General features: G+C 45.0%; 1 protein-coding gene across 3 annotated transcripts; it reads right to left on the minus strand.

Moving 5' to 3' along the window:
* Nucleotides 1-2,781: 2,781 nt before the first annotated feature.
* Sertad4 (SERTA domain containing 4) lies at nucleotides 2,782-13,609 on the minus strand. 3 transcript variants are annotated; one of them, XM_020154585.2, is made up of 4 exons: nucleotides 13,474-13,609; nucleotides 8,527-8,718; nucleotides 7,191-7,306; nucleotides 2,782-5,316 (listed from the first exon to the last, which is right to left on the minus strand). In XM_020154585.2, exons 2-4 carry the CDS (start codon nucleotides 8,699-8,701, stop codon nucleotides 4,549-4,551), a joined length of 1,059 nt encoding a protein of 352 aa, XP_020010174.1. In that variant the 5' UTR covers nucleotides 8,702-8,718; nucleotides 13,474-13,609; the 3' UTR covers nucleotides 2,782-4,548. The 3 variants fall into 3 exon arrangements, with proteins under 3 accessions (XP_020010174.1, XP_073904505.1, XP_073904504.1); XM_074048404.1 differs by lacking the exon at nucleotides 13,474-13,609 and adding an exon at nucleotides 13,114-13,221; XM_074048403.1 differs by lacking the exon at nucleotides 13,474-13,609 and adding an exon at nucleotides 11,577-11,814.
* Between the last annotated feature and the right edge of the window lie 531 nt (nucleotides 13,610-14,140).

Consider the following 14,140-nt stretch of genomic DNA (forward strand, 5'->3'; position numbering starts at 1 on the left):
TTCCAGGCTATGAATGAGTAGTTTGCATTTTCAAAATTAACAAATTGGACCAACACCAAGGGAAAAAAAAAACCAACAACTGTAGACAGCCCACCAGAGTACTGTTTACCAAAGCAGGAGCAGCTCATGGCGATGGTTTGCAAACACCACCAGACTAGCTTGTGTAAATTCCCTTCGTTTAGTCATCGTTCTTCAGCTTGTCACAGATACTGAAGGGGAACGCAGAAACAGGAAATTACAGACTATTTTAAACAGCATGTTTTATTAAACTCACTTGCTGATGCACTTTATGGCAGGATGTGAGATTCAAGTGTTCATAACTTACATCTTTGCAAGTGCTTTTCCTAAGTGAGTTCTCCCAGCTAAAGTATGGCATGCACCCAGGGCTGGGAGCCATCTCTAAACTGGTAACTGTTTCACCCCAGGTCATGTAGCTGTATCATGGAAACACAGAGGTTTTAGCAAGGTGAAAAGAATGTACCTTGCTTACGTGCTTTAGTAACTCAAGGAAGTCAGAGAGGCATCTTGCAGCAACTTAAAAGATCCTAAATGCATTTATCTTAAACCACAGAATCAAAACACAGCAATCTTAAAATGAATTACTAGAAACCATACTTCTTCTTTTCTTACTTAATACTGTTTTTATTCTTCTCTTCATTGATAGATAGCTCTGCATCTAGTTAAAACCATCATTGTCAATGACATACCGAATCCTTGTCTTTGAAAAGACCTAATAAAAGTGGCAGGGATGTAATAACCATAACTAAAATGAAATGACTTCACATTTAAGGGGCTGTCATAAACATGGATTTGAACAACTAATTATTCCCTACCACCACCAAAAAAGAAAGTTTCCTGCTCTCAATTTATTAGAGGGTATAAAATCCTGGCTGCATCAAATAAGAATTCTATATCCTTGTCTGGTATTTACGGTGAAGGTGGCCTCTCTTACTGCCCATGTCTTCTACAAGTTCTTGTCTGCTTTCCTCTTGCTGCACAGAAAGGAAGGAATCAAATGGAGCTGGAATACAAGTTCATGACTGGAGGGGTGGTAGCCAGGCTTTGAAATAACTTTCATTCACTTGCTTCAGCATTTAACAAAGTAGCATGCAAAATGATTTAGGTTTCTATTGCCTTAAAAGATCATGCTGAAAATTACTGAATACTCTAAATTACTGATGGGCTGTCAAACAGTGACTTCTGCTGGTTTTAAGTTCTTCTGTCTTTCCCCTATGTCCCTTGTCCCTTCAATCCTGTCCCTGGAACATTTGGGAGGTGAAGCACTAAACTATAGGATCATAAGAGTGGAAGCAGATAATATATTTGCCCTTTAATTGTGCCTTTGTCTGACCATGTGCCACAACCTGGAAGGACCCAGAGACAGAGGCTAACTATTTGGTTAAGGACACACAACTAAATGGTAGGGAAAGCAGTAGAACAGTAGGCACACTGGGGAGCAGGGAAGAATTCCCTTAATTTATCTTTCCAGATTCTGCCGTATTTGGTTTTCCTTGAAAACGCCATCACTGAGAGAAAGTGCTACTTCCAAGCAGGTAGACAGCAGTACAGGTGGAGGATGCCGCAGTCTTTCTTGCTACGAAGGAGTGCCTCGCCCACTGCGAGAAAATTTAACTGTGTTGCGTCAGTAGAAGGGACAATGCTGGGTACACATGAGCCCAGAAGGAAGCAACTCATCAGTTTATGTCAACAGCAGGCAAATATTTTGTAATCTGGATGGGTGTTTTGGGATTCTTTTTGGTGAAGAAAAAGAATTCCTTATACTATGCTAGAAATGCCGTAGAAACAAACGCCCAGTGACCAACAGTAACAGATTTCTATGCGGATGAATTCCAAGGCGCCACTGAGGCCACAAGGAGCAATTCTAGTGGGTTCTGCTGAGCAGATGCATGAGCTTGCAGCTCGGGTAAGCACTGCTGAAAATCACCAACTCTCCAAGTGCGGTGATGCATGTCTGTAGTTCAGCACTCAGGAGGCAGAGGAAAGAGGATTGGGAGTTTCAGGCCATCTTTGGCTACTTAGCAAATTCAAGGCCAGCCTTGATTGTTTAGGAAACCTTGTTTCAAGTAAAATAAAATAAAATAATAAAATCAAGTTTTAAAAAAGAAAATAACTAATTCTGTCATTTTACAGCTCTGGCCATCAAAAAACCAAACCAAAACAAAAAAACCACTAAATGAAATGTTTGGGGCACTTAAAAAAGCCAAAAAACAACTCCTTTCTGTCATATTTAAATCTCTATGAGGTATGATACTCATAGTAAGAATGCTACATTTGACAAATTAATTAGACTTCAAGTGGATTTCCCCCTTTATCAAAGAAAATATTGGCTTCTAAGACTAACAATACAGAATTATACTTAATACCACTAGACATAACCTGTGGCATACTTCCATCTGGGTCACCTGCTTGACAACTTGACATTTCATAAAGGAATAACCTAGGGTTCAGTACCTACAACTTCATGTCACACAATTTGTTTTTCCAGAAATTTTCTACAAAAATCTTCATATTCTTTAAGCTAGAACCTTACTGATCACATCATTTTTTAACATTGTGCTTTTTAGGCAACAGAAATCTAAACCTACAAATTAAGACCACTCTAAAATATTGGTCTCTTAATGTATCTTTTTTTATTTTTGAAAACTCCTGTGTGGTCACTGTCCTCTAGCTTCTAGATGTTTTGAGTTTGTCATGGAGAAAGAAAGGTGGAAAAGAGATATATGTAGTCAGTAGCCATTAAAATAAAAATGAAAAGCTTAATGAATTTTGAACATTTTAATAAATATATATCAAGAAAACCTTACTTTATTACAAGACATTCATATACAAGCATCTATCACCTAAATTTTCAACATCAAATGTTTATCAAATATTGAAAGTAGAGGACGAAACATCTAGACTATTGAGCTATAACACAGGAACATGGTTTAAAAATTGGTCCTTGCGGACAACTGTCCAAATGAGCCTACTCATACACTGTATGAATGAGACCTATATTTAATATTAATAGCAATAATAAGAAAAAGCTTTATCTTGGAGAAACTGGGAACACTTTCCTATTTCCTCCATTTGGCATTCAGTGCCTGGGAAGTATTGTTTAAAAACGCCCAAGTCAATTATTCCCATTGACCTTGGCAATGGGAATATAGCTTAGCAGGAGGGGTTGGCTGGAGTGGAAGGATCAGAGCGCCACCCTGAACACTTGCAAATGTACAAATTCAAGATATCGAGAAGAATGCTGACCAAATCCATACATAGTAACGATTACAGACCAAGTCCCATTTCTCCAAAATAACTTTCCAAAAACTAAAATCTTTACATTCTTTAAGATAAACCTTATCGATCACCACAGCATTTATTAACATTGTGCTTCTTAATCAACAGCAAAAGTCATATATGAAAAGCCACATGCTTTTATAATCTAAACAAGTGAAATGATGCAAAACAGATTAAAGTATAATGCATGCCACGGATTCATGGACTTCATTGGACAAGAAAACAAAATAGCCTAAAACCCAGAAAACCCAAAACCAGCAACAGACCGTTGCCATAGAAAAGCTTAAGCAGCTAGTGCTAGTTCCTAACAGCTCTCTCTATTGTCTCCTCCATCCCTATCCAAAAATATCAAACCCAACACCACTGGGCATCAAAAATAAAGGAAGAATAGAGATGTTGAATCAAAAGTTGAACACAATAGTTCAAAGTTAACAGTTTCCAAACCATATGGATCCACCCTGTGTTTTGTTTCCTGTTTGTTAAATCCCTGCTGTAACTCTGATTTATCCTTAATTTTCACATTGGCAAAAATTAAGATAAAGTAAGGCACCAAAAATCGCCCTGTATGCTACCTCCCTAAAAGCCTCAACACCCATCACAGGCAAGCCAGGAACTCACAGGGAATACCCTCTCCGCAGATTGTTGACTGCTGCCCCAGACAGGTGTGTGTGTGTTTTATTTTATTACATCACATCCTATTTTTCATCTGTCACACAGAGACTGTTTAATACAAATACTTAATGGCCATGAAGCCATTTCATCTAGCTCCCTGTCTTCAGTCTTTTATTCAGAAAAAAAAAATACTGTAGCATATTGAAGAAGCAGACATCTTTTGCTGGTTATTCTGCTTTGCTTACTGAATAACAACTACCTGTTAATTGCAAATATGTTGAACTTTCTCAGCTAGCGATGGGCTCTTTGTGTGTGTGTGTGGGGGGGCAATGGAAATACCACGAGGGCACACTGTCCCCCAATCTAGTCTACTGATCATTTTATTTTTGTAAGAAAACTAAGATATACTTTTAAACATTAAGTTGACTGTTTTCTTGGTAAAACCACTACATTTATAAGCAGCACGCCTGATGCCTACTGTACAGATGTTTTATGCAATCTGCTCCAAAGGCATTAAAATGACATGTTCATGGCATAATTTTATCAGTTGTACAAAACTATAAAATCCATTCAAAATAAAATTTATGAGAGCTAATCGATCATGCTGTGCATGCTTCAAAGTTTTGATGAGAAGATGGCTCATATTTTACTTCCTTTGCTGCAGCACAATTTGTTACTTGCCGAAGGCTCCTTTTTCCTTAAAGACTTTTTCCAAGACTCACTTACGTTGTTTTTTTCATTATATCCAGTCTCAAAATAATCATAAAATTGGCCTTTGCACTCAAAATCAAGGTCATTTCCCACAGGTTCGTGGCTGAGGGGGTCACCATCTCTGTTGCTCTCATTACTTGCTTTCTCATCATTTAATTTGGCCTTTTCCTGGACACCGAGTGGCCTCACGTTAGTAACAAAGATTTCACTGGCAGGTATTTGACCATCACTCTTGTAATCGGGTGTACTGCCTACATTGAAATCCACCTGGTGGGAACAGCTCGGCAAAGGCAGAGGAGGGGAGGAAGAGGAAGAGGAGGAGGAAGAGGAAGAGGAGGCAGCCGTGGAAGCACTTCCGACACTAGCATTGACAGAAAGGGGCAAATTTAGGTAGTGACCACCACACTCTTGGTAAAAGCAGCAGGCATGGAACTTCTCACACTCCTCTTTGGCCATCCGTGGTCGTTTCCGGTAAGGACAGTCTTGCGCCGTAAACCACTCTTGGGCAGAGGCGCCACTGCAAGAACAGGCCGGGAAGCACCAGTTGTTCTGCATGATAATCTCGCCGTGGATTCTTTTCATCAGATTGTTGATGAGGACAGACCTTCGGAGGTACACCTCAGGATCATCGATAAACTTCAGCTTTTCTAAAGACATGTAAAGGATGTGCGCTCTTTCCTCGAAAATTGAGATGGTCTAAAAATCAAGAAAGGAACAGAAAGCTTAGGAAATGTACCATACAAAAATATCATCACTGCTGATTTCATTCTTGGCAGTGTTTGCGTCTGGGAATGTTCTGCTCTTGTTTCTCCTTGTTCCCCCTCCCCCCCCAGGGAGGCTGACACCAGTGATGTAGATTGTCCCCACCCCTTCCGGACTCACTGGTGTGGCCAAGCAACAGAGAACAAAGTCACAGTGCAGACCTCAGCAGGGGCAGGCCAGTGTTCTATCTGTTATGGCAGAGTGAGGGGGGGTGCTAAAACATACAACTAGTCTAAGTTGTCAGGAGGGCACTCTTACTTTGGGGAGCAAAGGGGTAGTAACTAGAAGTGGCCACAAGGAAGGATTGTGGAGGCTGCTTACGTTTGGTTCTTGACCTGGATGTTAGTGACAGGAGGATGACCCTGGTGAAGTTTATCAAGCTATACTTTACTTGCACTTGTTTTCTGTGTGTGTAAAGAAATACACATGCATATACAGACACATACATTGCACACCAGTACATGTTTCTAAAAGAGGTCACCGTGCAGGTCTTAATGGGTATGTACACTTTGAAGTCTGGGCTAGCCATTAAGGGAGCATGAGATTATCCTTCAGTGCTATCCTTCTTTTATTCCTCTGGGCTTCATACTTGCAATTATCCTTGCTTGATAAGATGACAATAATTAATGAGGCTCAGACCCAGAGAGGTCTGTCAGCTGAAGGACCAAAGTAGGCTTCCTTTAGGGGCTGAACAGGAGAAGAGATGCAGAGAGGAAATGAGAGGACCCACTCCTGATATGTGTGATAGTGTCACTGCATGCTGGTTGGTGCAAGTCCAGTAGCAATTGGAAAATTGCTACAACCACAACACAGACCCTAAAAAGGAAACAAACTGCTTGCATCCTGGGGACCAGCTCTTCCTGGTCATTAAAAAAGAAGCAAACTGTTGGCATAGCCCTGAGGAGCTGTGAATTAAACCAGCCCAAACTGACCAAAGGCAGAGACCGGGACTATACATGCATAGGAAGGTTCAGCACCTGTCAAGATATGTCTTATAATGAACAGGGCAAAAACAACATCTAAAAGATGGAACAAGAGGAGGCAGATGGGAAGCTGAATTGAAAACCCTCTCTGCATTTCAGACAACTGTGGGTGGGGCTATACCTTCCTTGATGAAATCAGCAGAAAGTTTTTGAAGGAAAATTATCCAAAAGGAAAAAGAACTATTTCAAAAGCTCAGATGCCTGTTCATAAGCCCATGTACTTTCTCCATCCTGTTATTTTCTTGTGGTAATGTGCAAAAAAAGTGAGCTTTGGTTTTTTTCTTCGGAATGAATTTTGAATATATATATATATATATTCTTTCACCAGACTTTTCATATGTAATGAATGTACAATGAAGTGTATGTTTGTACAGCATGCAAACAATCAAGGGATGACAAGTATACCCCAAGAGATGGGGAGGGGTGAGGCGCCCTGGGTAGCCACTCCAAATCAGATACACACAGAAATAGGGCTCAGACTGGGAAGAGCAAGTGCATTTCCTGACTCGGGAAAATGCAGAGTAACCAGAACCTTTCATGCAACTTCAGAAATATCAAATCATAAGTTAAAAAAAAAAGATATTGGTTACATTATATAATTTTGTTATTTCTGGATAGAAGATCTCTTTCTGGGCTCTCTCTACAAGTACTTGTGAAAAATAATGCAGGACCCAAAAAAGTGACAATGATTAATGTGGCCCTAACAGACAAGTGGCTCCTTTTCATTGCTTGGGTGGAACAATTTAATTTCTGGAAATGGATCAAGTAACTGTTACTAAGTATCTTAAAGTCTTAATAAAAATAATGACTATTAAAAAAACATACTTTATGGCTACAGCTGCTGAGTGGTGGGTGAAAATCCTCTTCTTCCACGTACTTCCTCTTAAAGTATGTGATCTTAGATGTTGTTATAGGATTTGAAATTCCCCTGTAATGTGATCCTGTGGTAATAAATCAGATATGACAAATGACATGTGGTTTGCCAGAGGTTCTCCAAACAAAATACTTTCATTTCCTTTCCTTCTAGAGGATAGCTTGGCTACATCTTTGTCTGTACATGTGGTGATTAAAAATAAACAGTTGTCTTAATCGTCGCTATCATAGGCAATCCCATGAGCCAGGGTAGGCGAGGGCTTCTAGGCAATTTTAGAGAAAAGTGACATCTTTCAGCATTTATTAAATACTCAGAATCTTAATTCTATGCACAGGCAAACAGCAAAATTCACAAAGAGGAAGACTGCAACAACTGTGAAATAATATTAGTACTTATTTAAATTGTTTCATTAAATCCAGACAACTTAACACCACTGTTCAAATGTACACACCTTCGATTAGAGCCACTGACAACCAAACCACTTTTGAGTGTCAATTGGCTCTAGGTTAGTAAATAAATGGTTATCTGCACATTGGAATTATGACATTTCTGTTTTAAAATACAAATTTAAATATTTACAATTTAAATTATGGACAAGGTCCTCACTCTTGAAAAGGTAAAATGTCAACCATGAATAATGTAAGGTTTAATTTTTTGAAAACCTTCTAATTCTTTTTTTTTTTTTTTGCAAAACAGACTTCCCTGAATCTCGTTTTATGTTTTAGTTTCTTTAAAAAACAAAAACAAAAACAAAAACCTACTAGTATACAAAGACTCAGAGGAACTTATCTTAGATTGTAAGTATAAAGAATCAGATAGGACACATTTCTATTTTCTTGGCTTAAATTTTTTTTCCCCAATAATACCAAAACCAGTTGTGTGCTCCATAAAGAGAAGAGGCATGCAGCTGTGCTCCCCAGTGCAGATTCCCTTGTGTCTCATGGGATAAAGATTTCACTGTGAGTCCACCAGGCTTGTGTAACTCTGAGAGAACCACACAGTTCCCCAGCATAGAAAACCAAAATCCAAACTCAGACTTTCAATACTTGGTTTGGGGCTCTTAAAAATACAGCTCCATGACTTACACAAGCAGCAGCCTAGGGAACAGCAGGTTGGAATGCAATTTAAATGCCACCTCTGGTCCTCTCCCAGGAGCCTGGGCTGGCTTAGGAGGAGTGTGCAGGCAGCCCTGGATGGTTGTTAGCTCAGAAGGGTGCCCCAGACACTACTTCCGTCTGTCTACCAGACTAGCCATAGAAGGCCGAAGGGGAAGGTCAAGGGCTATACCTGCCAGCGGGGGACCAGCTCCCCGGTCTCCCTGCAAAGGGGCCTGTGCTGGCCCTGGGGGGCTCGGGCCTCTGTAGCTGTCAGCCTCCCATAGTGTTTGGTACCCAGCAATTTCAGCAGCTCCTTCCGAGACAATGGGCTCGCAGAATCTATTCATGGACAGAACCAGAGTCATCTCTGACAGCCTCAGACCTGGGGGGAAGAAAGACAAAAGGAAAACAGCCCTGATCAAGAGCCAGTGAGGGCAGGTCCTTGGCAGCCTCATCCCGTGGCTTTGGGAAACTTTCACTTCCTGGTCCTCCCCTTCACCCTGAACCATCTGATTATTTTTCCAAGAAAACCTCAGCAAACTCTAGCTGCTATTAGCTCAGCCTCTGTGTTCAGCAGTCTGCATTTCAGGGGCGGATCTTTAAAACCGGTTCCTTATTGTTCTCAGATTCCCCTCAGCCCTCTTCCAGACAGCTGCGTTGCCTCCTAAACACATTTTCCTCCTGACCTTCCCACAGAAAATGTACCACTAAGAGGCAGGGCCAAAATTTTCCTTTCTATTAATAAGGCAAAATCAATTTTCTAGTCAATCCCCTGGGAGTCTCCTTTGATGAAATCCACTAATCAATCAAACAAAAAGGGCCGGGGGGGGGGGGGAGCCAGAAACTCCACTGTAATCCCAACTGATGCTCTGAGGTTCAAACTGTCCCCCTGTCCCCTGCCCCTTCCTCCTCTTCTTTCCTCAGATCAGTTCCTCTACATCATTCTGGGGTTCCCTCCACTTTCTCCTCCCAGAGCAAAGCAGACAGAGAGACACTTGGTAGTTGTTTCCACCAGCCTTGATCGGCCTGAACTGGATCTGCCTCCAGTCAAAACACTGCGAGATGAAGACAGAAAATTGGCTCCAGTTTCCAGCCGTGAGTTGCAGTCCCACAGGAGCCAAGCACAACATCAACGGAGCAGGCAGAATATTAAACAGGAGCCAGGGCTCTGGGGCCAGAGTCAGCCAGCAACTCTTTAAACTGCAAAGCCCAGACACAAGGCAGGAACTTTCCAAGAGGCAACACATCACTGCCCATCTCTGCAGTTCACCTCCTTCCCTTAGGGCTGCAGGGAGATGGGGTGTCTCAACTCTGTGATGCTCCCTGGATCAATCCCCACCTCCATTGACAATAACTCAAGTCGGTTGGACCAATTCCATGTGCACTCTGTGTTCTCAGTTGGTCCTTTGTAGGACTCAAGATAGGGTCAAGGATAAGTTCAAGAGAGAAAAGAGTTGACCATTAATGCAAAAAGACCCAAGGGCCACAGAGCAGTAGTGACAGCAGAGCAGACTCAGTGCCTTGCCAACTGCCATTTCCTTGAAACTCAAACCTCCACTTTCTGGCTTTGAGATCTAAAGGACTGTCACCAAAGTGACGTAAGGCTTGCTTTCTGAAGATTGATTGTCTTTCAAGTATACACTAAGGGTCTAGTTCTTTCTTTTCCAAATTATACAGTTTGTAATGTTTTGGGGAGAGGGTGAATCTATCATTGTCTTGCGGGAGACTATTATTCCCTACATGCTCTAACAAGGGTCCGCTTCCTGGAGGAAAACATCAGGGGAAGGGGAAATGGCTTCATTAAAATGACAAAGTCCTTCTGGCTAACAGAGCAGCTCTTGGCAGCAGAGACTCTCTCTTTCACCAGGCTTCTCTCTGCCTTCTCAGAGTCAGTCCCAACCCCACAGAAGACAAGTAAGGTGTCCAGGTCAGTAGGCAGAATTAGGACCAAGCTGACTGGGGCTGCTAACCTAACTTTCCTCCTCTGTCAAGATGCCCTCCAAAGAGATATCAACAAGGACTTACTGAGAAAAGAGAGAGAGGGGGAGAGAGAGAGAGATTCAGATAATTATTTAAAAATGGTGGGAAATGCCATTTATTTTTCTCTTTGAGTCATCAACCAAGAAATTTGGCTTCCATCAATTCAACAAATTCAGTCATTGATCAACCCTCAAACTCAGAATTCAAGCAGGGTTTCAAATCTTATGATAATGTATTCCCTGGAAGACTCTCATGAAATGGTCTAATTTTTAAATCTATCCTACATTTCTATCAGGCAATGCTATGACCAGGAATAATTCATACTTTTTATGAGAACCAGTAGCCCTCTCTGATTGAGGAAAACTATAATTTCCAGCTTGAAGTTTACACTCACTTTTGAAATGGATTCTGGGAAGAAAATCCAAAGCTTTTTTGCCTGGTAGAACTTTGATGACATATAAACAAAAACAGGTTGACAGAGGCATGCCCCTTAAGAAAGAAAGGCGTTCACAGGCTCCTACCAGCAATTACCTTTGCTTAATAGGACATTAATGGGCCCTGTGCTGTTTTATGTTAGTCAGAGTTTGTTTATATTTTAATGACTTTGAGGGAGTAGCTTTTTTGGTTGTTTAGAATTTCAGTGTTCCAGCCTATGAAATTCTATCATTATGTATTTGAACTTCAAATGTGGCATAATAGTTTTTATCTTGGCTGTTTCTTTTGTTTACAACATCTAATTTCAGTCAGTTTTTCTTTTTTTGAATTGGAAACTGCTACACACAAAAATCCTAAACTAGAGAAGCTAAGTTCTGCAAGTGATTTATGTACTCTGAAGAAAACATGAATGAGCTGGGATTATTTGGGAGTGAGGAGGAGATTTTCCAATTGAGACTTCTTAGTCTATTTAGAAATTACACTGGGATGTTAGCAAATAAAGGCAAGTTTAATGTTCACAAAACACTGGACTGTACAGCACTAAGACTCATGTTTAGTATGAATCTTCACTTGTAGTATATGTAGAGAGCTAAACTCATTATTCTCTGCATAAGATTTGCATACAATTCTGCTATGTAATTCAGAAATTCAAGTCCACAAAATTCTGTGCTGTTCATTTCAGACCTAGCCACAATGATAGCAAATTTTCTTTTAACATCACAAGTGAATGGATTCAAAAGGAGGGTGTTAAAGTGTGTTCTATCTCCAGTGGATTTAAAAAAATATTTTCAAAGCCCTACCCTGCATCCTCAGGCTCCTACTTGCCTGTTGTGTCAGGAGGGGGTACAGCAGAAAGACCCCTTAAGCATCCTCAGAAGGCTGAAGGCCAGATGTCAAGTGCTTCTTGTAAAATTACCAGGCATTTCCATGCAGTTGGGTTTTTCCAGATGAGTTGGGCTTGTTCTTTTCTTGGAGCCATTATGATGCTAACAGGAGTGGCTGGCACACAGAATAGGGTAGCTATGGATTCCGTGCCACCTTGAATCTAGCAGGAATTCCTGGTCACGTTTCCATCACCACTCCCTATCTGTCATGGCAATTAGAGAACATTTTATTAAGAGCACTGGAGCAGTTAGAGGACTGACTCCGGTACTGGAAAGCAGGGCTGGTATTCCCAGCCCTTTACTGTTCTGCCCAGGTGTAGTGAAGCCCCTGACTTGACATTGTCCCTACAAGATGTCAACAACTTCTCTAGCTGCTGGTGGAAGGGGGTGGGGTGGTCAGAACAAAATCTCCAACCTTTCTAAGCTGACAGAGGTCGCTTTTGTGCAGATTCCTGCAGTACACCTGTCTACCCTAGGAAGTACACCTCTCACAGGTAATCCCACAAAGAGCATTAGGATGGGTTCTGGGGAATGCAGGGGCTGGCCTAAGGAGGTTGGGGAGTGAGAGCCCAGGTGCCAGCTCTCCCCTGCCCAAGCCCAAGCCCAAGTGGGGGGGAGTGGAAAGGGGGGGGGTCTGAGGTTTGGCGGGCCAATCCCTTGCAGGCGGACAGCAGCCACCTTGTCCTAGTTTCCCTAGTTTCCCATACAGACACACCCCAGGGGTTGGTGGCGCAGCCCAGAGCCCCTTTCCTGGACAGTGGGCAGCAGCCTGCCAGCCGCAGGCCACAGGAGAAAGTAAACACCCCAAGTGTCTGGGAACAAAGGCAAGTTGTCTTCCCAGGTGCCCGAGCCCAGTGTCTCTTCTGAGGAATACGAGCTATTATTATTCTTTCTTCTTTTGCTTTCTTTCCATTTTTTTTTTTTCTTTTAGAGCAAGTTTCCTTCTAAGGGAAATAAACACCAAAGGTGGGATTCCAAGGGAATGACTCACGGCGGTTGGCAGGGCTCTGGCGAGGCTGGCCGGGGCCCCGCGCTCAGCCCGCAGCAGATGCGCGCCTGGCCCTGGCTCCCCTGCCGGCCGAGCCGCTGCTGCGGGAGCGCCCCGCGCGCGCCTGGGGCCGGGCGAAGGCCACGGGGCCGCCTGTCCCTGCGCTTCTGCGGCTGTAGCCGGTAGCCGGGCACTCCGGAAAGTTGCTGGGGCCGGGAAGGCGCAGGGGAGGCGTGGACCCGGCGGGCAGCAGCCTCGGCCCGCCGGGGAGGTGAGCTGAGGACAGAGGAGCCGCCGCAGCCCGCAGAGCGGCTCGGCTCGGCTGCCGGGGAGGAGGGTGCGGGGGCGGAGGTGGCGGGGGACAGAAGGTGTCAGCTCCGGCAGCTATGCCTTTTTCTTGAGATCGCGCGCTCCTGCCATCCCCAACCCCTCCCTCCCCACCTGCCAAGCGTCGCAGCCTCCAGCCTTTGGGGGCGTCCCTCCTACTGACCCGAAGACGAAGGGCAGGCCACTGAGGACCTCGAGGTCTCATCAGAGCTGCTGTCCCTGCAGCCCTGGGGTCGGCTCCTGCGTGCCCCAAGGGGAGGCGGCGGCTCCCGCCCCGGTGAAGGGGGCCGCGGCCATAGCCAGTCCAGGAAAAGCCCTCGCCACCTCCGCGCCCGGTCGCCTTGCAAGCCCCCACGCTGACCCCCGCGCAGCCCCGGTGTCGGAGGGCGCGCGGGAGGCCGCGTGGTGCGGGCGGGTGCGCGGGCAGCAGCCGCGGAGCCCAAACCTCGTCCTGCACCCGCCGGGCCCTGCCTCTCGCCCCCGCCGCCCGCGCCCCGCGCCCCGCGCCCAGCCCCGCTCTTACCGCGGGGTCAGCGGGGAGGCGGCGGCCGCAGCGCTTGAGCGGCCGCGGGTCCGCTGTGGGCTCGGCGCCAGCCCGGCCGCCGTGCACACTCGCGCGGGTCCCGGCCCCGCAGCCCGATCGGCGGTGACCGCTGGTGCGCGGCGGGCGAGGGTCCCGGCAGGTCCCGCCGCCGCGACTGGGGCGCTGCGTCGCCGTCGCTGCAGACGGTTATGGTAATGAGCGGCTCTGTCTAGCAAGGAGCGTGTGAAACCCGTCAATCCTGTTTGCCATTTCCCCGTGGATTTCCGAGGAGAGGTTCTGCAGGATGCCCCCAGGGTGAGAGAGCGAACATGACAAGCGCGCCCGCGCTCCCTCCTCCCTCCGCTCCCGCCGCCGCCGCTCCTACGGCAGCACACGGGGCGCCTTCCCTCACCCCCACCCCAGCCCGCCCCCTGCCTCCTTCCCTCCTTCCCTCCCGCCCTCCTCCCTCCCCTTCCCCTCCCTCCCCTCCCTCCCCGCCCGGTGCCCGGGGACACGCGGGCGCAGCTCCAGCCCGCAACCCAGACCCCACGCGCTCTGGGGCTCCCGCCCTAGCCCTGGGGGCTCGGCTCCAGCCCAGTAATGCATTCACTCTGCAACCTTCTGAGCTGTCTTGTCTTTTTCTTTTTTTTTTTTTTTTTTTAATTTG

The sequence above is a fragment of the Castor canadensis genome, chromosome 11 (genome assembly GCF_047511655.1).
Source record: "Castor canadensis chromosome 11, mCasCan1.hap1v2, whole genome shotgun sequence".
In the NCBI taxonomy this organism is placed as follows: domain Eukaryota; kingdom Metazoa; phylum Chordata; class Mammalia; order Rodentia; family Castoridae; genus Castor; species Castor canadensis.

Excerpts from the sequence above, each read along its gene's own strand:
- Sertad4 (XM_020154585.2), bottom strand. The coding sequence starts at position 8,701 with ATGACTCTGGTTCTGTCCATGAATAGATTCTGCGAGCCCATTGTCTCG. Across the intron at positions 7,307-8,526 it reads AGCTGGTCCCCCGCTGGCAG|GATCACATTACAGGGGAATT; the intron begins GTATAGCCCTTG and ends TTATTACCACAG. Across the intron at positions 5,317-7,190 it reads TCAGCAGCTGTAGCCATAAA|ACCATCTCAATTTTCGAGGA; the intron begins GTATGTTTTTTT and ends CTTGATTTTTAG.